Genomic DNA, 25,245 nt, shown 5'->3' on the forward strand with positions numbered 1-25,245 from the left:
TGATTGCATGGGGCTGGTGGGGAAGGGAAGTGACCGCTGATGTGCTCAGGGATTTTTTTGAGGGGCGATGAAAATGTTCTAAAATTGATCATGATGATTGACGGTGGCATAACTGTGAATATACCAAAAACCATTGAATTATAGGTGAATGGTATGTGAATTATATCAATAAAACTGTTGTTTTAAAAAAAACATAGAATCCTAATAGTACCTACTTCATAGATTGCGATAAATAGAAAATATGTATGTAAAATATTTAGCACATAGTAGGCACTAAGAAATGACAGTTATTATCATTGTTATTATTATGAGACCCGGGAGAGCCCTGCCCAGTCTATCAAAAAAGCCTTGACCTTTGGACTCTTAAAAGTGTTAGATCCAACACACGGCCCCCCCCCATATATATCCTTATCACCTGAGAAAGCTCTTCTTTCAGTAGCCGGAAGAAACTGTTTTAAAGAACCCCAAGTCAAAAGAACTGAACCAGATCTAAAATTCTGACCTCCCCCCTCACCCTCCTGCCCCTCACCAGCTGCCTTTTTGTCAAGTGATCAGGCTGTCATCTAGTGTCTCTAGGGTAAGGTTTCAGGTCAGCTGGAGTGTATAAAAGATAGATGCCAAGCTGGAGGCAGCAGAAGCAACAGTGAATGGCAAGGGGGCAATCAGATCCCTGCTGCCACCACCTGGGATGGAGCCCTAAGGAGTCTTAGAGAGGTCCTGTGCTTCCCCTACCCACACTGGATTCACAGGTAAGACCTCATTCTCCACTCCCCTTCCTCCTCCATGTTCTACCCCTCAGGGCAACTTGCATTCAGAGCAGCAAGGAGCTGGTAGGGATCACTAGCCATAATATGACAGAGCTGACAGAGTCTTAATCCAGCCTCCACCTTGTCAAGACAAGGGAACTACAGCCCTGATGAGGGGGCACTGTGGCAGAGCTGGGACTGGACCCCAACATCTGTGTCACTTACCCAGGACTCATTTCCTCCTTGCTCTGGTGGATGCCTCTGCCATGATTTTGCAAATTCCCGTTAATAAGAAATGGCCTTCTCCTTAGTCTGGCGCAGAACTCCCCCCAGGATTCCTCTAGATTTAAAGCCTTCTCCCCATGAGGGCTATGGGGACCCCTTTCCTGAATAGGCAGAATAGGCATGGTAGGGGCAGCTCTGGCCTGAGGCCTGGCCAAGATCCCATGCTGGGAGGTTTACAGAGCCCATGGGAACTCTCTGCCCAAGCTGCTTCCTCAGTGGGGATACCTCAGAGGGTTTGCCAGGAGGGTGGGGTCTGGCAGCATGTCTCAGTAAGGGGTCCTCTGACCCCTTCTTCAGAGCCACTGTGGGAAAACTTGTTTCTAATGCAGATTGCCAGGTCCCAGCACAGATCTGAATCAGAATCTCTGAGGCTAAGGGCTGAGAATCTGCTCTGTAAACAAGCAGCTCCAGGGATCCTGAGCTTGCTCTGAAGTCTGAGACTGGGCAGTGGAACAAGCATGCGTATCAGACAGACCCGGGCTCCAGTCCCAGTGCCACCCCTCAGCCTTATGACTGGCTAAGCCCTTGAAGCCTCAGTCCCTTGTTTATGAAGTAGGAATAATCATAGCAACTGCCTTAGAGCCAAGGGTCTGCTGGCTGTCAGGGCTCCTTGAGGACAGATTCAGGAAGCGGCGGTCAAGTGTGGAGGAGGTTGGGGAGCACGGACTTCAGGCAGCCCTTACCTGTGCCCACCACTGTGGCCTCCCCACCCTCCACCCAACTTGACCAGTGAAAGTTCTAGACCCCTCCCTGTAAGATGTGGCTTTTGACCTGAGTCCACGCCTTCGCCACTCTGCCTCTGGGTGGCCCAGGGCTGCCTCTGCAACATGCTCCAGCTTCATCCCAGGCCATGCCTCTTGACCAAGTTCAGGTTCCAACACCTCACACTGCACCATTCTAGCAACCTCCTGACTGGTCTCTGAGTCTCCCATCTCTCCCTTCCAGCCCATCCTTGACACCTGCACCAGCGTGCTCTGCGTGCAGGTCTGCCAGTGTCACTCCTCAACTTGAAAACCGCCCACTGCTCCCCGCTCTCCACTAGATTAAGTGTAGCCCTGGCATTTGAGGCCCTCCACCAAAGGCCACTGTGGGTGTCTCAGATCTCATTTCCCATTTCTCTCTTTCAGCGGTGGGTTTTCTTGGTCAACCAGTTCTCCCTGGGCCCCCTGACCCTGGGCTATCCCTGTACCAGGCTGCACAGAGAAGTAGGATAAGCTGCCCCTATCCCTGAGTTTGGGGCCCCCCATCTAGAGGGCAATCACTGTAGTTAATGAGTTAATCCTGTAAGAAGGTATGGGACCGGGGACAAATGGGGACAAAGGAGTTTCAGAAGGGAAGCCCTTGGTGGTTTCGCCCTCTGGCCAGAGAAAACCAGCCTCCCCCAGGGAGACAGACAGCCATGCAGTACATGCCCCTCAGCAGGGGGCCGAGGGCGGAGAATCCATAGGAATCACACAGCCCTGCTTAAATACGACCTCTGACATGTCATTCCATCTGTCTGGCCCTCAGTTTGTAACTCTGAAAGTGGAGTAAAAATACTTCACTTTCAGAGTTCTATTAGAGCCCAGGCAGCCACCAAAAGTGGTTTTTTTTTTTTAAATGAAGTTTATTGTAACATTGGTTAATACAATTATATAATTTTCAGGTGTACATCATAATTGACGTCTGTATGAATATTGTGTGTTGACCACCCAAAGTCCAGTTTCCTTCAACTACCATATATTTGATCTTTTTTACTCACTTCACCCTTCCCCTGCCCTCCTATATTTGACCCCCTTTACCCCGTCTACCTACCCCCTCCTTCGCCATCCCTTACCCTCTGGTAACCACTAGTCTATAGCCCATGTCCATGATTCTCTGTTTGTTTGTCCTGTTTGTTTCTTGCTTTTAGGTTTATATCCCACATGTAAGTGATATGTGATTTTCGACTTTTTCTGTCTGGTTTATTTCGCTTAGCATGATTATCTCTAGGTCCTTCCATGTTGTCACAAATGGCAGTATTTCGTCTCTTCTTTTGGCTGAGTAATATTCCATTGTATATATATGTACCACAGCTTCTTTAGCCAGTCATCTATCATAGGACATTTTGATGTCCTGGCCACTGTGAATAATACTGCTATGAACATCAGTGCGCAAATATCTTTTCGGATATGGGTTTTCAAGTCTTTGGGGTAAATACCCAGTAGAGGGATTGCTGGATCCTGTGGTAGATCAATTCTAAGTATTTTGAAGAACCTCCATACTGTTTTCCATGGTGGCTGTACCAATTTGCAGTCCCACCAGCAGTGTATGAGGGTTCCTTCTTCCTCCACATCCTCTCCAGCATTTGTTATTACTTGCCCTGTTGATGATAGCTATTCCAACAGGTGTGAAATGGTATCTCATTGTGGTTTTGATTTGCATTTCCCTAATAGCTAGTGATGTTGAGCATCTTTTCAAATATGTGTTGGCCATTTGTATGTCCTCTAGGGAGATGTGTCTGTTCAGGTCCTCTGCCCATTTTCTGATTGGATCATCTGCTTTTCTGTTGTTACTGAGTTGTATGAGTTCTTTATATATTTTGGATATTAGGCCCTTATTGGAGGCATTGCTTGCATATATATTCTCCCATTCGGATGGTTGTCTCTTTACCTTGTTGACAATTTTTTTTTTGCTGAGCAGAAGCTTTTTGGTTTGACGTAGTCCCATTCATTTACTTTTGCTTTTACTTCCCATGCCTTTGAGGTCAAATTCATAAAATCCTCTTTAAGTCTAAGGTCCTTGAGTTTAATTCCTATGTTTTCTTCTATGCATTTTATTGTTTCAGGTCTTACATTCAGATCCTTAATCCATTTTGAGTTCATTTTGGTGTGTGGTCATAGATAGCCATCTATTTCATTCTTGTGCAAGTGGCTTTCCAGTTTGCCCAGTACCATTTATCGAAGAGGCTTTCCTTTCTCCACTGTGCATTTTTGGCTTTTTTGTTGAAAATTATTTGCCCATTTAAATATGGGTTTACTTCTGGGCTCTCAATTCTGTTACACTGGTCCCTGTGTCTGTTTTACTGCCAATACCGTGCCATTTTGATTACTGTCACTTTGTAGTATAATTTGAAGTCAGGCAGAGTAATGCCTCCAGCCTCATTCTTTTATCTCAGAATGGCTTTGGTAGTTCAGGGTCTTTTGTGCTTTCATACAAATCTGATGATTTTTTTTTCTATTTCTTTAAAAAATGCTAATGGGATTTTGATGGAGCTTGCATTAAATCTGTGTAATGCTTTAGGTAATATGGTCATTTTTTTAAATTAAGTTTATTGGAGTAACATTGGTTAATACAATTATATAATTTTCAGGTGTACATTATCATTTGACATCTGTATATTCTATTGTGTGTTTACCACCTAAAGTCCAGTTTCCTCCAGCTTAATATGGTCATTTTTACTATGTTGATTCTTCCAATCCAAGACCACGGGATGTCTTTCCATTTCTTTGTATATTCTTTGATTTATTTTAATAGGGTTTTGCAGTTTTCATTACATAGGTTCTTCACTTGTTTCATTAAATTTATTCCTAGGTATTTTGTTGCAAAAGGAATTAGTTTTTCTACTTCTTTTTCTGACACTTCATTATTAGAATATAGGAAAGCTATGGATTTTCGAACATTGATTTTGTATCTAGAGACTTAACTATTTGCTTATTGTTTCTAAGAGTGATCTTGTGAAATCTTTAGTGTTTTCTTTATAGGGACCATGTCATCTGAAGATAGTGACAGTTAGACTTTTTTGTTTCCTATTTGAATGCCTTTAATATCTTTCTCTTGTCTGATTGCATTCATTACGACCTCTAATGTTATATTGAATAAGAGTGGTGGTAGTGGACAGCCTTGCCTTGCTCCTGATCTTAGAGGGTAGTTTTTTAGCTTTTCACCATTAAGTATAATGTTGGCGGAGGGTTTGTCATGTATGGCCTTTATTATGTTAAGGTACTTATCCTTCTATACCAATTTTGTTAAGTGTTTGATCATAAATGGATGCTGTATCTTGTTGAAGGCTTTATCTGCATCTATTGATTTGATCATATGATTATTTTTTAATTTGTTTATGTGGTGTATCACATTAATCGATTTGCATATGTTGAACCATCCCTGTGGCTGTAGGATGAATCCCACTTGATCATGGCATATAATCTTTTTAATTTGTTGCTCTATTCGGTTTGCTAGTATCTTAGGATTTTTGCATTCGTGTTCATGAGAGATATTTGTCTGTAGTTTTCTTTTTATGTGTTATCTTCACCAAGTGTCAGGGTAATATTGGCCTCATAAAACGAGTTGGGAAGTATTGCCTCCTTTTTGATTTTTTGGAAGAATTTGAGGAGAATTGGTATTAAATCTTCTTTGAATGTTTGGTAGAATTCACTGGTAAAGCCATCTGGTCCTGCACTTTTACTTTGTGGTAGGTTTTTGATGATTATTTCAATTTCCATACTGCTGATCATTCTATTTAGATTTTCCAGATCTTCTTGATTCAGTCTAGGAAGATTGTATTTTTCTAAGTACTGGTCCATTTCTTCTAGGTTATTAAATTTGGCGTTACATACTTTTTCATAGTATTCCTGTATGATCCTTTGTATTTCTGTGATATCCATCATAATTTCTCCTCTTTCATTCCTGATTTTGTTTATTTGTGTCCTTTCTCTTTTTTCTTTTGAGCGTAGCCAGGGGTTTATCAATTTTATTAACTTTCTCAAAGAACCAGCTCTTTGTTGCATTTATTTTTTCTATCTTTTTTTTTTTTTTTTTGGTTTTCAATTTCACTTATTTCTGCTCTAATTTTGATGATTTCTTTTTTTTCTGCTGATGTTAGGCTTCATTTTTTCTTCCTTTTCTAGTTTTTAAAGATGAAGCATTAAGTTTTTCATTTGGGCTCGTTCTTGTTTTTAGAGATAGGCCTGTAATGATATGAACTTTCCTCTTATGACTGCTTTCGCCATATCCCAAAAGTTTTGATATGTTGTACTATCATTATTATTTGTTTCTATGTGTCTCTTGATCTCTCTTTTTATTTCTTCCCTGACTCAGTTATTCTTCAATAGCATGTTGTTTAATCTCCATGTGTTTGTGGTTCTTCCCGCTTTCTTTCTGCAGTTGATCTCTAGTTTCAAAGCATTATGATCAGAGAATAGGGTTGGTATGATTTCAAACTTCTTATATTTGTTGAGGCTATCTCTGTGTCCCACTATGTGGTCAATTCTTGAGAATGTTCCATGTGCACTAGAGAAGAATGTATAAGCAGCTGTTTGGGGATGGGGGCTCTGTAAATATCAATTATGTCTGGTTGGTCTAATGTGTCATTTAAGGATATTATTTCCTTCTTGATTTTCTGTTTGGATGATCTGTCCAGATCCTACAGTGGGGTAGTTAGGTCCCCTAGTAAAATAATGTTTTGGTCTGTTTCTCCCTTTAGTTCTGTTAGTAATTGCTTTACATATTTCAGGGCTCCCTGATTGGGAGCATAGATATTAATAAACGTTATGTCTTCTTGGTGCATGATTCCCTTTATCATTATGAAGTGTTCTCAGTATCTTTCTTTATCTTTTTTAGTTCGAAGTCTATTTCATCTGATATTAGTGCCGCTACTCTCGCTTTTCTCTGAATGCCATTTGTTTGAAATATCATTTTTCATCCTTTCACTTTGAGTCTGTATTTGTCTTTGGAGCTGAGCTGTGTCTCCTGGAGGCAGCATATGATTGAGTTTTGTTTTTTGATCCATTCTGCAACTCTGTGCCTTTTTATTGGTGAATTCAGTCCATTTACATTTAGGATGATTATTGAAATATGAGGTCTTCTTATAGCCATTTTATCTTTTGCTTTCTGGTAGCTCGGTTTTTCCATTGTTTCCCTATCCTTGTGTTTGTTTTCTTTACTTTGGTTGGCTTTTGTGGGTTTTGCTTCTAGTTCTTCTTTCTTTATGTTATATACTTGAGTTCTAAATCTTTGGTGTGTAGTTACCATTATGAATATGTAAAGGATAGTTACATATATACAGTCATCCATTTTCTTCTGTGCATGCCTTATCTCCATTCCCTTTTGTGAATTTGGATCTTTGAATCCCTTCCTTTTTAGTCATTATTATCTCAATTTCTCACTATGTATGCTGAACTTTCATTACTGTCTTGTTATAACAATTCTCTTATTATTATTTAAGCTAATAATGCCCTGTTCTTTTGCACTCCTCTGCTTCTATTTGTCTGATAGTTACTTTACTTCTAATTATGGATTTTTTTGTCTTTTTTGGATCAGGCAACCCTTGGTTGACCTCACAGATTGCAAGGAACCTGTCAGCTGACAATCCCTTATTTTTTACCTACAGCACCTGCATTTTGTTTTGTTTTTTCTTTTTTTTTAGATGCGCTTACCCCTTTCAATATTTCCTGTAGTGCATGTCTCATAGTGGAAAACTCCTTCAATTTTTATGCCTGGAAAAGTCTTAATTTCTCCTTTTTTCTTCCCCTTCTGTAATGCCTATTATTCTTATGTTCCTTCTCCTGATGGCATCAGCTAGTTCTTGAATTTCTCTTTCATTATTTTTCATTCTTTGGTTTCTCTCTTCTTCCTTCTGATTTATTTCTAGATTCCTGTCTTCGATATCATGATCCTTTCCTCCATTTGGGTGAGTCTATTTCCCAAGCTTGCTATTTCATTTTTCAGTTCTTGCAATGTGTTCTTCATCTCCAGAAGTTCTATTTGGTTCTTTTTGAGGGTTTCAATCTCCTTACTCTGCTAATCTAGGCGTTTTTCAATTCCTGAAATTGTAAATATGACTTGTTTTGGAATTCACTGAGTTTTTTCAGAAGTACCATCCTGGATTCTCTGTCACTTGAATTGCGTATTTCTATGTCTGTAAGCTTATTTTGGGGAGATTTTTCTTTTTCTTTCTGAAATGCCTTGTCACCTTGGTTGTTCATGGTGTTTAATGGACTATTGCTACTCCTGGGCACTAATGGAAATGTATTCTGCTTTTTTTCCAGAAAGAATATTTATTATATAAAGATCTCTCTTTAGCCTCTTGGATCCCTGCTCTATATAAAGCTTTAAAAATGCCTTTTTATTTTCTGATAGATATTTAATCATGCTCAGTATGCTCAGTTTCAGTCCCTGTCAGTGTTAGCAACAGTTTTGGTAGCATTTTCTCAGATTCCCCTGGAGCTCCACAGTGATTGGCCTCAGAGGGTGTGGGTGTGGGAGGGCCTTCTGGGTTAGGGTTAGGGGGCTATGGCTCAGCCTCGGTTTTGTAACTGTGGCTGGTAAAAATCAACTGTTGTTTCTCTGCCAGCCGCTTCTCTGCCTTCTGCCGTGATGACTGAACCCTGGCTGCCAGCTGGCCACAGGGAGCTCACAGCTTTCACAGGCAGGGCTGTTCAGGGAACTCGTTGCTCTATTTCCCCTCACCCTTCTCCTGCATGGAGCTCTGGAGGCTGTGAGAGGCAGCTTCTTTATTTCTCCCAGTGCACCATCTGTACCCAGGGTTCTGACCTGTGGTGGCTCTTATGCACAGATCCCACGCTCAGACATGCTGGTGTGCAGTTTGGGTGTTTTTTGTTGAGTTTTACATGTTCAATTTATTGTTGTTTCAAGGGAAGAGATCTGGGAACGTCTCTCACTCCACCATGTTTCCAAAGATCCCCACCAAAAGTTTTGAAGAAGGATCACTTCGACAACCAGTAAGAGACACAACACAGACCTCAAAGTCCTCCCAGCTCTGAGAGTCAGGCCTTCAAGTTCCCCAAGCTAAAGTTCCAAGAAGCCTAACCCACGTCACATGAGGCGAATGGTAGGGGGAATGCCAGCATTTGAGGAAAGAGCGGCTAACAGGATGTGGGCAGCCACTACTCACAGACAGAGGAGCCAGAACCTCCCTGCTGGGGACTGAGCAGCCGTAGCAGCTGCTGGTCTTCTGTAAGGCAAAGAGGAGTGAAGAAGGATGCATGAGGAGGACAGTACTGCTGCAGGGTTGTCCTCTGGGCCCAGCTCAGCTCCACGGGAACCAGGGCCTCCACAATACCCTCCCAAGGAGCCAGATCTTTCCTGAACCCTATCCAAGAGACAGTGCAGAAAGACAGGAACAGGCTGTGGGAGGAGCACTGCAGAGGGAGCTGAGGCCTGATTTGTGCAACCTGCAGAGGCCTCAGCCTCTCGGGAGCCCAGTTTCTTCGTTTGCCAAACTGAGGATTGATTTCCACTTAGCCTTCCTCACCAAGCTGTTGTTCTGTGTGCTTAGAACTTAATTCCCCACAGATGGGTTTGCATATAGTTTAATCACTGCAAAGGGCTTTGAATGTCCTCAATAATATGCGAGAATGTGGGTATCCATACTACCATGTCCACAGGGGACCCTGAGTAGAATGGTGAAGGGATACTTAGTGCCATCACAAGAACCTGGCTGGAGTTCTGTGATTTCAGCCAGTCTCTTCCATCTTAAGCCTCTATGTCTCATCTGTAAAATGGATTTGAAGTCTATCCTGCCTTCTTTCCAGGGCTGTTGCAAGCCTAATATAGCAGAATGAATCAAGCTCTGACACTAAAACTGATAACACTGAGCAAGCATATGTCTTTGAGCTTCAGTTTGGTCATTGAAAGTAGGCGAAATGGAGAGGCCCCTCTCAGAAAACTTATGAGAATTCTGTGAGATGGTGTGTAAAACCCCCTGTGAGCTTCTCTCTCCTCCTACCCTAAGCCATACCCCCATTCTCCATAAGCTCATGCCCTGCCCCATGCCTGGAACACCCTTCACACTTCTCCAGCTGCTGAAATCTTGCCTACCTTTCAAAACTTAACTCATGCAACCATCCTCCCACCCACCTCCCAACATGAAATTGTTCTAATTCCACCTCACAAACAAGAGAGAGGATCTCTCTGACCTTCGAGTTCCTTCTTGATGGCTCCTTCCTTCTGACATGGGTCCAGCCCATCTTTCACTACAGTTATTTCTGTATATGTCTGATTATACTTCCCCCACCCCAAAACACTCCTTGAGAGTTCCTCGTGGGCAAGTCGCGCACACTGTTCTTACTCATCTCCAGATGTCCTGGAGCGCAAAGCACAGACCCTGGCATGAGGATAATTTTATGGAGGGCCCGTAGGCCATGGCGAGGACTTCGGACTTCGTTTTGAATAATGGAGAGGCAGGGGGAACACTGGACAGTTCTAAAACGGGGGAGTGATACGATCTGACTTATGTATGCTTGGACACCAAGTTAAGTTCCCATCTAGAAAATTTCCTCCATCTGCTTTCCAGGCCTAGTATTCCAGAATCGGAGCACAATTCTCTTTACAGCTCAGTGACCATTAAAATGTAAGTTATACCTCAATTTTAAAAGTTTGAAAAACAAAAATTTGAATATAATTTTGTGCAGGGGAGAGATCAAAATAAAAGCACCCCTTCCTAAGGGTAGGATTTAGAAGTTGTCTCTTAACACTTTGACCCAGCCTTCCAGACTGGGGTTTAGTTCCAATCTCAACACATCTTACCGCATCTCACCTCCTTCTTTCCATCTAGATAATTCTACACCTGTCTTTCTGAATGTAAGCTCCTTGAGAGCAAGAGCCAAACATGATTCATTGCATATTTTTTCTTCTCTAGTACCTAGCATAATGATCAAGAAATAACTGATCACTGAGATAGTCATTTACACCTTAGCATAAATTAGAACAAACAGTTTCGTCTTGAGAACGGACTGTCCCAGAAAAGGTAGTCAGGGAGACCAGTCTAGGGTGCTGTGTGGGTTGAAGATATAGCACAGAGAAAGCAAGAGTTGTAGATGGCAGTCCTGAATGAACCTCTACCTTTTGGCATCCAATTATCACTGTTGAACAGGTCATATATTATTCTCATTTACTGAAGAGAAGTTAAATAATGTATTCAAGGTCCCATCACTCTTTAGTAAGCCATGAAGACAAGGCAGGAGTTCAGGTTACCTCACCACAGGACCAGAATTTTCTATTGCCCTGTAGGGAAGAGGGCTCACACCTTGTCCACTTCACGACTCTGTGGGACCAGTCCTGGTTCCAGAGGTGAAGATACTGAAGGGTCCCAGATCCCAGCACACTAGGGATATGAGTTGGAGCACCAGTGGATGTGAATTACTATGAGATGGCATCAACACCAAGGCTTGAAGCATAGAATTCCAGACTATAAAAATGCAGGGCTGCCCATGACAGGTGTGCCAGAGTCCCAAGGTAACCAAGGCTAATCCAGGACCCTCAAGAGCAAACATGCCCCTGATCAACCGGCAGTAAGATGGGTGCAGGCGCAGGTGCATACCAGAGTCATATTCCCTTGACCCAAGACTGATCCTCCTCTGTCTGACAAGCTTGTCCTCTTCAGCTGAGAAGAGACAGCCTTGGAAGTGTGAGGAAAGAAAGAGCACGTGGCTGACATCAGCCCAGAGAGCAGAGGCAGCCCCACTTCAGCCCCGCCTCCCTCAGAGCCCTGGGAAGACAGAGCTACTGAGTGGCCCAAGGCTGGTCTCCCTGGCTCCTCCATGCAGAACATCAGCCCAGGATCCCACAGGGTTGGGAGGAGACATCTCTAGTCACAGACTAAATATCTTTAGTAACGGAAAACAAATCACAAGCTGAAAAGGATTTTGCTTGTTTTAAATATAATAAAAGTAGATTCAGGCAGCCTTGAAAAACAAACAAACAAACAAACAAAAAGCCTTCATCCAAGATTACTAGCAAATTAGTTTGTTCATGAGGCACATTTATTTTGTTTTATTTGGGATAAAAGGACCTGAAATGGTGAGACTTGTCAGACTCTCCATATACTTTGGGAGCAGACTTTCCCCAGGAAGCAGCTTACTGCTGGGGAAGGAGAAGAGCATTGTAGGGTGGAGTCAGAACCAGATCTGGTCACTGCTTTAGCCTTGGTTTCCTCCTCTATACCATGAGGGCAGAGGGGAGGCAAGGATCACAAGAGATAGGGGAGGGGAAAGTGACCAGTTTTAATAAGCCAGGTCACAGTTAAATATAGCTGCCCAGGCTTTTCACTTACAAAGTCCCTCCCAGTACTATGCGGAAACTGGGGACTAGCCAGACCATACATTTTCCATCCACCTCCTCTTGCCTGTCTCCTGCAGCCTTCTTCCAGCACTAAGGCCTAGAGCTGCAGAGTGGCTTCTCTCCTTGGACCTGCACTGGGCCCCAGAGGGACCAGACAGAGCCTCCTGGGACCATGGTGGGTCTAAACCCTTCAGAAGTATCTCCCACAACAGCTGTGAAGTTCCTGGGGGCGGGCACGGCAGCCTGTTTTGCTGACCTCCTCACCTTCCCACTGGACACAGCCAAGGTCCGGCTGCAGGTAGGTGCCCTTTGGCCAAGGGTCATTGTTCACATCAGAGGAGGGGCTGAGGTCCCCACCATGGCCCCTGCACCGGCTTCCAGCATGCTCTTCCTCAAACAGAACCCCAAACAGGCCACTGACTTCCTGCTTAAGACTTTGTCTTGCTGCTTCCCCATCGCCATCACCTAAAACAAAAAAATTCTGAATTCCGTCTGTGGCCATGCCACTCTGAACAAGCCCAATCCTGTCTGATCTCGGAAGCTAAGCAGAGTCGGGCCTGGTTAGTACTTGGATGGGAGACCACCTAGGAAGACCAGGTGCTATAAGTGTAAAAAATAAAAATAAAAAAAATAAGGAATTATAAGATGACAAAGTCCTTGCAATCTGTGAGGTCGGCCAAGGGTTGCCTTGCCAATAAAAATCTTAATTCTTTGTCATGACATAGCAGAGCCCTTCTGGCCTAGCCCTACTTGGGAAACCATGAAGTGTGAAGAAAAAGTAAGGAATTACTGGGTGACTTTGGGCAAGCCACTGACCGCTATAGTGGGAGAAACAGTCTGCCCTCCTTTTCCTCTGAATCAAACACCACATCGTGTCTAACAGCTTGTGAGCTATAAACTGCTATACAAACCTCAGCTATTCTCACTGGGATGTGACAGCTGAGGTCATGCTTGTTCTTGAAGTATAGCCCCAGGCAGGTCCTTCTGCACACAGCCCCATCCACCTACCCACCCCCACCCAGCTCCTCACACTTTTGTGGGGGCGGCCCTCAGATCCAGGGGGAGAACCAGGCGACCCAGGTGGCCCGGACCGTTCAGTACCGTGGCGTGCTGGGGACCATCCTGACCATGGTGCGCACCGAGGGGCCCCGCAGCCCCTACAACGGGCTGGTGGCCGGCCTGCAGCGCCAGATGAGCTTCGCCTCCATCCGCATAGGCCTCTATGACTCCGTCAAGCAGTTCTACACCCCGAAAGGATCAGACCGTGAGTGCTCGCGGGGCATCCCGTGGACAACAGTGGGTGGGTGGAAGCAGAACTTGTGGGTGCAGAGACCAGGGCAGTGCAGACTCAGAGGCAGAGCTGGGGCATGGGGAGCTGGTAACAGATGCTCAAGCCCATTGAGGAAGGTCCAGAGTAATGGCCCAGGAGTAGAAGCGGGCATCAGACAGGGAAAGTACTGCAGAAAATAGTGATAGGCTCAGAAAGGCACCAGGTGGTGGGACACTGTGTCAGTCTCAATTCTTCTCCCCAGACGCCAGCATCGCCACCCGGATTTTGGCAGGCTGCACCACAGGGGCCATGGCAGTAGCCTGTGCCCAACCCACAGATGTGGTGAAGGTCCGATTTCAGGCCAGCATTCACCTTGGGCCCGGGAGCAACAGAAAGTACCGGGGAACAATGGATGCCTACAGGACCATCGCCAGGGAGGAAGGGCTCAGGGGCCTGTGGAAAGGTATGTCTGGACTCTGCTCAAGGGCCTTCGGCAGAGCTTTCCCTACCCCAGGGCTGGAGCAGAGAACTAACTGAGCAATAGGGAACTTCCAGCAGAGTGTATTCCAGTAATTCTGAAAGAGCATTCTAACCAAAAACATCTCAGTGCCCCAAATTCGGTTCAATTTACCAACCTTCACCATGTGTAGGTGTCTGGGAGAGAGATAGAAATGAATAGAAGACACTTTCCACACCCTCGCAGCTCTCACAGACACACAGAGGTGATGAGACGTGTCGAGGAACAGCCACACCATGGGGCAGGATGTGCTAGGTTCATGCAGAAGAGCAGGTCCAAGGCAGGAGAAGCCCTGTGGCTCTGAGGAAAAATGATGCTCAAGCTGGGCCTCAAAAGCTCAGCAGGCTCTCAATGTGTGGAGATGGGAAGGAAGGGCCTTCCAAGCAAAGGTGTAAGAGGGATGACTTGCCGGGCACGGAGAAGAAACAGAAGACAGCTGTAAGGAGTGGGGCACATGGGGAGATGATATGAGAAGGGAGCTTCCTTGGAAGCAAAGCTTTAAGGTAACCTACTTGACTAAATGCTGGCAACCTGAACAAATGCTGGAGTCTCTCTCATATGGAGCCCAGGGTCACATGAATCCTCGCAAAAGGAACAGTGACCCAGTGAAGGTTAAGGGCAGGACATCTGGGTCACAGCCCTGGCCCTGCACTCACCTGCACTGTGTCCTGCTGGGGCCTGGCTCTTACCTGTGAAACCAGGGGATTGGCCTTGATGCCCTCTTCAGGCCCTGCCACCACTGCATTCTGTCACTGTTCCAACAGCCCAGCCTCCCTCTTCCAAAAAACAGACTTCTTTTTCTAGTTCTAACCAAGTCTCAGGGAGGTATACTTAAATTTTGATATTGCAGATTATCCTTCAAAATTCCCCCCCCCCCCACACACACACACACAAGTGGTCCTGTTTTCTGTCTCTAAGGAGGACACAGAAAATCTGAGAGTTAACATTAGAAAATGTGTAATCTACTCAGCTGAGGTGGGCTTCTCTGAGACTGCTGAAATGGAGCACTATGCCCCCCAAACTGGGACCTGGGGCCTTGTAGTTGGGGGTCTACTTCTCCTACTCCCTGTTGATCCGCCCTCATTCCACTTTCCAACAGGAACTTGGCCCAACATCACAAGGAATGCCATTGTTAACTGTGCCGAGATGGTGACCTATGATATCATCAAGGAGAAGCTGCTAGACCATCACCTGTTCACTGGTGAGGCCCTGGGCTCCAAACAGACAGCCCTCCCACAGCAGAGAGGGAACCTGGAACTCCACATAGTGAGCACCACCCAGAGGCAACCAGGCTTTAGAACGAGCAGAGAGAGGAGCACCTAGTAAATCATTTTGACAAGTAGGAAAAAACCCTAAACAGGGGAGCCAGGGACCTGAGTTTCAGCCCAGCACCATTTCTTGCCATGTATTTTTAAGCAAGGGTCACCTTCTTGATTTCAGTTTCCTCAGACAAGGTGGTTGGACTGATGACCTTCCAACTCTGGGAAGGCTCAGTTCTATCTTGCTAGTACTTATCAAAAGCTCCACCCAGGGCACAGTGAGAGAGATGGAAAATACTACTCTCTTGCTCAAAGAATTCACAGTTTAATTGGGGACAAACGATAAACACATGGAACAGAAAACAAGTGTACTCCCCATCTCACAGCCCAATATTTGCTCTCCCCTTCCCTGCTACAGACAACTTCCCCTGCCACTTTGTCTCTGCCTTTGGAGCTGGCTTCTGTGCCACAGTTGTGGCCTCCCCCGTAGATGTGGTGAAGACCCGGTATATGAACTCACCCCCAGGCCACTACCGCAGCCCCCTGGACTGTATGCTCAAGATGGTGGCCCAGGAGGGGTCCGCAGCCTTCTATAAAGGGTGAGCCTCCCTCTCTTGCTTTCACACTCCCTCCCAGAAAAACTCAGGCTTCTCTCTATTCTTTCCTTCCTTCCTTCCTTCCTTCCTTCCTTCCTTCCTTCCTTCCTTCCTTCCTTCCCTCCCTCCCTCCCTCCTTCCTTCCTTTCTTCCTCTCTTCCTTCCATGTATAATGTGCCTACCAAGGGTCCGTCTGGGGATGCAGTGGTAAATAAAACAAATGTAATTGCCACAAAGGAGAGTATAAAGAACTATGGAAGTTAAAAAAAGAAAAAGAGCAAACTAAATCTAATTTGGAAAGTCAGGGGAGCCTTATCTAAGAAAAAGGAGTCTAAGCATTGGTCAAAGTGTTGTCCCCAAACTTACTGGACCAGGAAGAAAGAGGGAAAGGTGGTCAGTAATCATGAGACTTTTCCCTAGCCCACTGCCACAACCAGGGGTCACCACTATTGGCAGCTGAAGTGCCCAATGAGCATCACATTTCCTTGCCTCTGTGTCTTGGCATTTATCATTCCCTCTGCATGGAACACTTTTCTCATGTTATTTACATGTCCTAAATCTTGGCCATCCTTCAAAGCTAGTGCAAATGCCATCTCTTCTCCTCAAAACCCTCAAGTATCCTTGTGAGCGTCAGCAATTCTTCCTTGATACCATTTGTATGGTATTTACCACCTCCTACTTTGTGTTATAAATATTTGTAAGTTTAAATTACCTGCTATGCTGGAGTGCAAGCTCCTCAAAGCCAAGGAGAACGGCTCATATCTTGTCAGTACTTACCAGTAGCTCCACCCAGGGTACGGTGAGATAATAAATACTACCCTATGCTCAAGGAGCTCACAGTTTAATTGGGGACAAATGATAAACACACACGTTTCATCTCCCAGAATCCCTAGCACTCAATACATAGTTTATTAACAATCATGATCACTAAGTCACTATTAGGCCTTGTGCTAAGTACTTTACATATATTATCTTAACAGCCCCCTGAACTGTACAGTGTTCTGCACATTTACTGAGGAAGAGACTCATAAGCATCAAGTAACTTGCCCAAGATCACGAAGTTAAAAGGGCAGAGCCACAGCTCAAACCCAGATTATCACATGCAACCCAACACGTTGTTCATCCTACTGCTAAGCTCTTTGCCTGGCCCTCTCACCTCCCACCACTGATGACAGTTTTCTGGTTCCCAGTGTGAGACCGGACCCAGCAAGCAAACAGGTTCTCAACCCTGGGAATGACATCATAAAACAGTGTTTCCATTGGCAGACTGTTCTTTTCATAAAAGCCTCTATCATTACGATCTTCAGCTGTAGCCACTTGTCTGAGCTCATTCCTTCACTTGGCAAACATGTACTGAGCTTCTCATGGGCGCTAGGCCCTGTGCTATGCTTCTCTCAAAGAGCAGCTGCAAGTGAGTGACATTTATTGAGGATTTATTGATATACCAGGCTCTGTGCTGTGTACTGTACATTAACTCATTTAATCCTCATGACAACTCTAAGAGGTAAATACTGTTGTTTTTCACTTTTTACAGGTAAAGAAACAGGCTCAGAGAGATTAAGTAACTTACCCAAGGGCAGGAAACTAGAAACTGGTAGAGCTAGGATTTAAACCATGGTCTGACTCAAGTTCACATTCATTGCCCCAGTGCTATCTATACTCCCTGTGATAAACCTAGGCTGAGGGTTCAGAAGGGGCCTTGGCGTGAGGTTATGGTGCCCAAGCTGGTTCCTACAGAGCCAAGAGCAACCAGCCAGGCGAGGAGAGCTGGTGACATTCCAAGCAGGAGGAGGAACATGAGCAAAGGCATGGAAGTAGGGGTCTGGCAGGAGCAGAGAAGACCAGGAGGGGATTAGCAGAGACTGGCTAAAGAGAAGGGCAGGGGCTAGATTGCAGGCTCTTCCCTCAGCCTGTGAAGCACAGCCGATGTGGGGACTCTCTCCTGGCTGCACTATCACAGGACAGGCAGGCTCTCTGGAGATTAGCTAAAATTGGTGTTACGTCGCCTCTGCCCTGAGGCGCCCTGGCAGGTGCCTCCTCAGAGGTGACCGCTCAGGACATAAATGAGCCCAGAAACACCCAGCAGCAGAGCGGCATCAGGCGGTTTTAGTAAAGCTGCCTAACCACCCTGGGTCTCAGTGTCTGAGAAAGACACTGGCAGCAACCATAGCTACCTTATAAACAGTGGGAATAACTGCCTGATAAAATAACCTGGCTCAAAATGTTAGTTTTCTTTCCTTTCCTCACTCCAACTTCTGCCTAAATTCCTTCAGCAAAGAAGAAAAAGGCTGAATCAATATTAGAAAATGCTCATGACTGACAGAAGCCCGGGCCTGTTTGCACTAACACTGTGATGGAGAGAGCACGTAGATCGCGTCGGGAACTTAGTCCACCATGTTTGATGTTTTGGTTGTTTTCTCATCAGCTTTACGCCCTCCTTTTTGCGGCTGGGAGCCTGGAATGTGATGATGTTCATAACCTACGAACAACTGAAACGAGCCTTGATGAAAGTCCAGATGCTGCGGGAATCTCCGTTTTGAAGAGGACAGGCCACTTGAGACTTAACTGGAACAAAATCAGTTAAGAATGGAATAAATTAGTGGGTCCATGCACACAGGAACACAGACCCACACATGTTTACAGAACTGTTTACTTGCTGCTGACTCAAGAAACAGAAGTAGAAGAGGAGGAGAGATTCTGGTCTTCAGTGCGTTGTCTTGAGAACACCTTTGTTTTGCACTGACAAGATAGAAAAGAAATTATATTAATTTTTGAAACCCATTCGGTTGGATGCCTAACATTTAGGCAAGAGAAAATAAAACAGATCCATGTGGATAAAATGGAAGTTTGCAAACTATGTCCCCTGAAAAATCTGATTAGACGATGAATTATGAACAGGAAAGACTGCGAGCATGGGACAGGAGTGGCTCATAATTTGGAAATTAGCTAAGGAGTCTAGAGGAACACAGTCAAAGCAACACAAAGCTGTGACTACAGGCCTTGATTAACTATGGATCATCGGCTATATATGTAATAAATCTGCTGTGTAGAATCTATTTGGATTCTAGGAAATTTGAGGGGGAGAAGAAAGAGAAAACTTGGAATCTGTGCCAAAGGACCACTACTGGGCCAGTGCGAGGCTGAGACTCATAAATAGTCCCTGATGACACTGAGGATCCAGAGGACAGCCTCAGACTCCTTTCCTGTAAAACGGGAGTAATAATCCCAATGTGGCTACCTCACCAGGGGTATCATGAGGATCAAGTGAGAAGCTGGAAGGGAAAGCAATTTATAAAAGCTCTGTACAAATGTAAATATAAGGACAAGGCCATGGGAAAGATTTTTGTCTGGACTGTGAGGAACTGCCAGGGAAGAAGCTTTTCAAAGACAGTTGTCTAGAGGTGCGACCAAAGGAACCAGGAGCTCCAGGACTGGGAATGACAGAGGATGATGTGCAGTTGTGTAGGAGCCCCACTCCCATGCAGCCCTCTCCTCCTGGCTAAACTGTGAGGCACCTTCAAGAGTGCGGGGCTTTGGAAAAAAGAGGCAAATGCCAGCCTAAAGTATCAGGACTCAGAATTTTAGAAAATTATTATGACTCCATAAAGGAATTCACACCTTGGGTGTTGGAATGAGAACAGCTACTTTTCTTCCTTCTTCTTGGACAGAATTTCCCTTTCTCACTTCAGGCCAGATCTGGCCCCACATGCCCACCCTACTTTGGGCTCTCTCTCCGCAGGCTGGTTGTTCTGCCTTTTAGGGCTTTAGCTCCTCTATCTGTAAAAGAGTTAAACCAGATGACCTCCTTCTAAATTTAAGACTAGACATTTTTCAGGTTGATAATGAGGATGCAGAATGCTTGTCTTTTTCTGCTTCTTAGCAGCCTGTGTGGCTCTGATGACAGAACTGGGTTGAAACCTCGCCCCGCAGCACCTTACTAGCAGCCTAACCACCGGGAATCTTTGCACCTCAGTTCTACCAGAGAAGTGGGAATAATTCCTACCTGGCAAGAATGTTCAGCAAAGTCAACCCTCCTTCCCTGCTCTGACTCCTCTGTACCCTGGGAAAAAGTGAATATCCACTCGCTTCTCATCTCAACACTTTCTTAAGTTTAAATTATAATTTGAGATCATCTACATATACAAACTGGAAAGTCCAAACAAAAGCAAAAATATATATATTTAGTGTCTAGTTTGGATTTTAAATAAATTCATATTTCAAATTTTCTTACCTTGACTTGGTCGATATGTGCAAGTGTGTGTGTTTGTGTGTATGTGTGTGTGTGTGTGTGTGTGTGTGTGTGTGTGGATGATAAGAGGAGTTGGCCAGGCAAAGATCTGAGGAAGAGTGTTCCAGAAAAAGAGAACAAGCAGTCCACAGGCCATATGGGAATAAGCGTGGAGTGTTCAAAGAACAGAAAGGCAGGCTGTGTGGCTGTTGTAAAGATAATGAGGAAACGAATGTGAGATTATTCATTTATTCATTTATCAAATATGTAAGAGGTGTGCCAGAAGCTGAAAAGTCAGAGAGCCAATTGTTTGGAAAGCTCGGCAGAGAAAGAAAAGAGGGAAAATAACCATTGTAAAAGAAGTAGGAAAGTCCTGTGAGCTCCTTTTAATTTGCACACATATATACACATACACAAAGAAAGGAAAGATTGAAGATGAGAAAGATTGCAGATGAGGACAAATGATTACAGAAGCAAGGTCCTAGAGAAAACAGAAGAGCACAGAATAAGGGGTACTGGTGGGATAGGTCACTCTAGATAGGACACAAGAAATCTAGAAATAAAATAGAGTCATACAGGCAAAAATTTTGAAATGGAGAGAAGCAAATTAAAGGCATTCTCCAAACTTTTCACTGAAATTTGAGGAATGGTCATATATGAGAGTAGGTCAGTGGGCCTTGAGAGCTATTTATAAGAAAGATAATTTTAAAAGCTTTTTTCTTAAAATATAATTAATGAAGAAACTTGGATCCTCTGATGCACCCCTGATGCTGTTCTCTGTTCTTTGCCATGCTGAGCTATCTGGAGCCCTCACCACGGAGCAGCCTGGGGCGTTCTAAAGTATATGGTGTGAGGTCACCAGCAGGATTCCCCCACCTGTCCCAAGGGCCTCACACCGGACATGGAGTTCCACAACAGGCACAGCGAACCGTGGAACAAGCTAACCACCAACATGTGACAGTGTCTTGGAAATTCACAGAAAAAATATGCAAAGCAGGTTGTCTTCCACATATATACAATGAGATATGACAGAGAAATGTAACTTAAACATATCAAAAAAGATGAATGCAAATACTTTAAAGAACTATTACAGTCAAGATTATTTTGTTGCTGTCCCTGACCGCTTATTGGATATTATGGTAAAAGGCTTGAGGATAACACCATTTTCGTATTATTGTGAGATTACAGAAGACATTATAAACAATGAGAAAATTTATGCTTCATTGCCCAGTTTTACTAAGGCTGACTGTCTAAGCCTTCTCGGCATAAAAAGATAGCAATACATTGCTATTATAAATCAGTGTAGATCATCAAATTTGTTCTTTTTGAAATTTGAAGAATGGTCACATCATCTACCAATAAAGCCAGTGGAACTGCCAGAGGCATGGTGGGTGGTGTAGGCTGGTCAGATCACAAAAATGGCATACAGATATGCATTTTTCCTGAGAAATATACCACAGATAAGATCACTGATTCAGGTCCTCAACTCTCTAGATCACTAGATTACAATGTAGTACATCGTTTATATAACAAAAAATTTATTTGACTATATCAATATCTAATGAGAGTTTTATTCTCAAGTTTTGTAATGAACTGAATGCAAGATAACTAGGTGATTATTCTGAGACTTTGTATTTATTTTAATTGAGCATGTTAATGATGCAGAGCTTGCAAATGTTCCCAAGATAACCTTCTCTCTGGTTAAGAATAGTGTTTCCATGTATTGCTGATTGGGCTTTGTCCATGAAAAAAGACAGTAATAATGTGGATCAACTTCATTCACCATGGTGGAATATTTCACGAGTAAACAGATTTAAAAGTACTTTTGATCCACAAAAGAGACTATCACAGGATAGCAAGGAAAGTAGGAGTCCTGAACAAGAAGTTTTGTCAGCTCTGATACTGAAAAAAATAGGATCCAGATGACAGCCAGTATAAGCAATTTGAGTGTGTCTGCAGGATACACAAAGCATTTTGCTTTCCTATTTGATTCAGCTCTTGCCTTTTTAATGTTAAGAAATCTTTCACCAAAAGTTGGCAAACTCTCACTTTAAGTCCCTTGGACAGCTTCCTTACAGAACTAGAAACGCTTCAAAACACTGGTGAACAAGAAGTGCAGAGATATTTTGATCAGGCACTTGCTCTGAGAAACACAATACTGGCTCTGCGTTTTAATAATGACATAGTCACACAACTGCATAGCCAGAACAACCCAATTCTGGTTTCTTTCTGAACCGCTTACACTATGAAAGCCTTCTTGATTTGAACCCTGCAAATTGCAGCAGAGCTCTAAACAAAAATTACACATTTATTTCCATTGCTCCTCTCACTAATGAATTCGGACCACCAGCAATAGTACTCCCCAGAATATTAGACCAGTTAACCAGAGGTTGCTGCCCAGAAGTCAGATCCTCATGTCTTTTACTGTCCAAAGGTACAACATTTCAAAAAACGGTCAGATATGTCTCAGGGTTATTATTGAGCATAATAATGTTTTGGAGTCATAGTCCTGAAGTAATCCTTACTTCAGATTAGTTTAGATATTGAATGATTGGATGAGAGAAACATTTCTATTTGATAGAACAGAACTACAAGGAGATTTTGCATGTGTCAATATGAGTGTTCATAAGCATTATAATCAAGGGACAAAATGGGCTTATGGGGATTTCTGTGGATATGTCCCCCTGACTATACTTCTAGGTAACATGCAGACAGAAAACTTGGTGGTGCTTCTGATCAGAAAGGAGAACCTGATTTAACTTCCTGCTCAGAGCAAGTGAAAGTACAGAATCATTTGAAATGGTCATTGAGGAAGCAACTAAGTGTTCAACAACAAAACAACTCTGGTGTTGCCACAACAGAAGCCAGCTTGTTTCCTCTTGAGCTGTTTCTCATTTAGTTCACAGCTGTTTATCTCTTTAGCTCTGAATTAAATGAGAAAGTTTGTAGGAAAACTGCTATACACAACCTTTGCAGAAAAGAAAGCCTTTGAAAATTCTTAACATTCCAGTAGGAAACTCTCTACATGTCCTTAATTTTGTTCACTCATTCTAGGAAGGTGCTTCAACATTGGATATTCACACAGAGGACAGCTTTTTCAAGTCCGCTTTACCATCTGATGCTAGTCTGGCTTTTGCATGTGAGTGCAAGACCAGCAGTGGATGTGAGACTCCACAGTGCCAGAAATAATTTTTGACTTGACTTCTCAGTTTCAACTTTGCTTATGCTTCTACCAGGGCCATGTACTCAGTGTGTTTTTCTTACCTGTGTGAAAGAAAAAGGAGCTATGTAATAAACCTGACAAGCTCAGTGATGAAAAGTAACCCTTGCATGGTCTGATCACAAATTCCTAACTGGGCAGGTCATAGCAACTTGTCATATCCCTGGCCAATAGCAAAGGTCAATATTTACCTTCAGTGAGCCCTGATCATTTTTCTTATGCATGTAGGATAACATACTATTGAAATGTCAGAGTACATTTTCTTTTATAGACCCCTTGAAGGAACAACTGCAGGCACCAGACCACAAGACCACCAGGGTAGACCACGGAAGGCCTCATTTTGATCTTGTTCCCTGCATATCATTTCTATGTACTGTAAATGTTAATTATTAACTATGCCGTACCCACCAATGTAAAATAAGTATGTATTTCTCCATCTTGCTTTTTATCTGATCCTAGAAATTTCCCCATTTTCCTTTCTCTCACCTCCTTAATCTACCACCAATGGATTTCGTGAGATCTTGCTTTGGGCATGTCCCTAAAAAACAGCTCAAATAAACTCTTATAAAATTTTTATATAAGTTTAGATGGCCTTTCATACACATCTGCTATAATTATACATTCCCGTTCTAGCTATAGTCTGTCTCCTGGGCTGACAATTCCTTCTACTTGTGGACAATACAGAAAACACAGTCATGGAGCCTGACTGACCAGGTTTTAAGAGATGGCTCACCACTTCCTACCTGTGTGATATTAGGCAGGTGATATAACCTCCTTGGGACTGTTTCCCCATCTGTAAAAAGGTTAATATCAGCCTCACTGAATTATGTGAAGAGTTCACACTGAACCTGAACATATTAACTGCACTCACCAAGTGTTCATTTCCTCTGATCCTGGGAGGCCAACAAGGATGAAAACAGAGGAAGACAAGGAACAAAAGTAGGAACAGAGAGCCCAAAGGTAAACAGAGACCTATCTCCTTCTACTCCCCAAATACACGTGCTTGTCCGGGCCACAGGACCCAACTACTGGTTGTTTACGTGTCACCTCCGCAAGACCTCCAGCCACCAAAGGGCGACTCATGTTCGGTTCATCTCCTAAGTCTCTTTCTCATCCCAGGACTGGGCACACATCAGGCCTGGGCGCTGTTCGCCTTCTCACTCCTAAGGCGCCGACCAGCTTGCGTCATGGTTGGTGCCCCGGTCCCACCCATGCCGGAAGTACTCCGGATCCCCAAGGCAAGAAGGGTGGCCAGAAAGACAACGCAGGGAGCCCAGCTGCTCCCAAAGACCGTTGGCGGTTGCGGGCCACCCACCCGACGCTGCAGCCAGGATTGGTTCCTTCCTCTAACAACGCGACGGCTTTAACCAATAGCCAGCGAGGCAGGTTGGGAGGCCCCGCCCTGCGGGAGCCCGCGCTCACTCCAGGGGGCGCAGGTGGTTTGCAGAGTCCGGGGTCGCGGAGTGCACCCGTGAAAAGGAGTGCACTTATACCCGAGCATCTGGGCTGTTAGAAAGAGCCATGACAGGGAGGGGTGCAGGCAGAGGCGTGTGTGACCTTGGGCAGCCTTCGCTTCTTTCCAGGCGTCAGTTTTGCCATTCTCTCAATGAGGCTAACCGACAAGGGAGAGAGAGTGTGAGGCGGAGCGAAGCTGTGACCTCGTGTAGGGTGTGGGAGACCCAAGGGTTTAACGCGGGGATCCGCCCGCACAGAAATGGCAGTGTTGGAGGGCGCGCAGAACACCCTAGGCGTGACGGTCCCGGAGGAAAGGCGGTGACTAGAGGGTCACTTCCCCCTCTCGCGGCCCCGCAGGCCCCGCCCCTCACCGCAGGCCCTGCCCCCAGAACCAAAGTCGCGCGGCCGCCTGCGCAGACTCCACTGCAAGCCTGGTCGGCCGCGTGTTGGAACAGATCCGTGTCTGCGCTTCCCCCACGCGCGCTCCGACTGCGGACAGAGCCATCCTCACTCTCGCGTTCTCCCTGCGATCCGGTGAGCCCCGGCCTGCCCCAGCCCTGCACCCGCTACACGGCCGCGCGGACACGCGCGTTTCCCTCTCTTTAATTTCCCTTTTGTCCTCCCAACCTATT

At 44.6% G+C, this 25,245-nt stretch overlaps 1 protein-coding gene and 2 pseudogenes across 3 annotated transcripts; all 3 read left to right on the forward strand.

Moving 5' to 3' along the window:
• Window positions 1-340: 340 nt before the first annotated feature.
• Window positions 341-19,927, forward strand: UCP3 (uncoupling protein 3). Of its 3 annotated transcripts, none has more exons than XR_004950987.1 (7): window positions 341-749; window positions 12,146-12,366; window positions 13,122-13,332; window positions 13,601-13,801; window positions 14,955-15,056; window positions 15,533-15,776; window positions 15,845-18,251. XR_004950987.1 is itself a non-coding variant. In XM_016161449.2 (7 exons), the coding sequence occupies exons 2-7, from the start codon at window positions 12,241-12,243 to the stop codon at window positions 18,000-18,002; spliced, it is 840 nt and encodes a 279-aa protein (XP_016016935.2). In that variant the 5' UTR covers window positions 341-749; window positions 12,146-12,240; the 3' UTR covers window positions 18,003-18,251. The 3 variants fall into 3 exon arrangements, 2 of the variants coding, with proteins under 2 accessions (XP_016016935.2, XP_016016934.2); XM_016161449.2 differs by having other exon boundaries at window positions 15,533-15,713; window positions 17,984-18,251; XM_016161448.2 differs by having other exon boundaries at window positions 345-749; window positions 15,533-15,713; window positions 18,136-19,927.
• On the forward strand, window positions 12,559-12,677 carry LOC118603416 (annotated as a pseudogene).
• LOC118602965 lies at window positions 18,939-24,468 on the forward strand (annotated as a pseudogene).
• Window positions 24,469-25,245: the final 777 nt, after the last annotated feature.

This window comes from Rousettus aegyptiacus, unplaced genomic scaffold, assembly GCF_014176215.1.
Source record: "Rousettus aegyptiacus isolate mRouAeg1 unplaced genomic scaffold, mRouAeg1.p scaffold_m13_p_5, whole genome shotgun sequence".
NCBI lineage: Eukaryota > Metazoa > Chordata > Mammalia > Chiroptera > Pteropodidae > Rousettus > Rousettus aegyptiacus.

What these genes read in the sequence shown, in the direction of transcription:
- UCP3 (XM_016161448.2), top strand. Translation starts at nt 12,241, where the DNA reads ATGGTGGGTCTAAACCCTTCAGAAGTATCTCCCACAACAGCTGTGAAG. An exon ending in GCTCAGGGGCCTGTGGAAAG is followed by an intron (nt 13,802 to 14,954) that starts GTATGTCTGGAC and finishes ACTTTCCAACAG; the next exon opens with GAACTTGGCCCAACATCACA. An exon ending in TCCGCAGCCTTCTATAAAGG is followed by an intron (nt 15,714 to 18,135) that starts GTGAGCCTCCCT and finishes TTTTCTCATCAG; the next exon opens with CTTTACGCCCTCCTTTTTGC.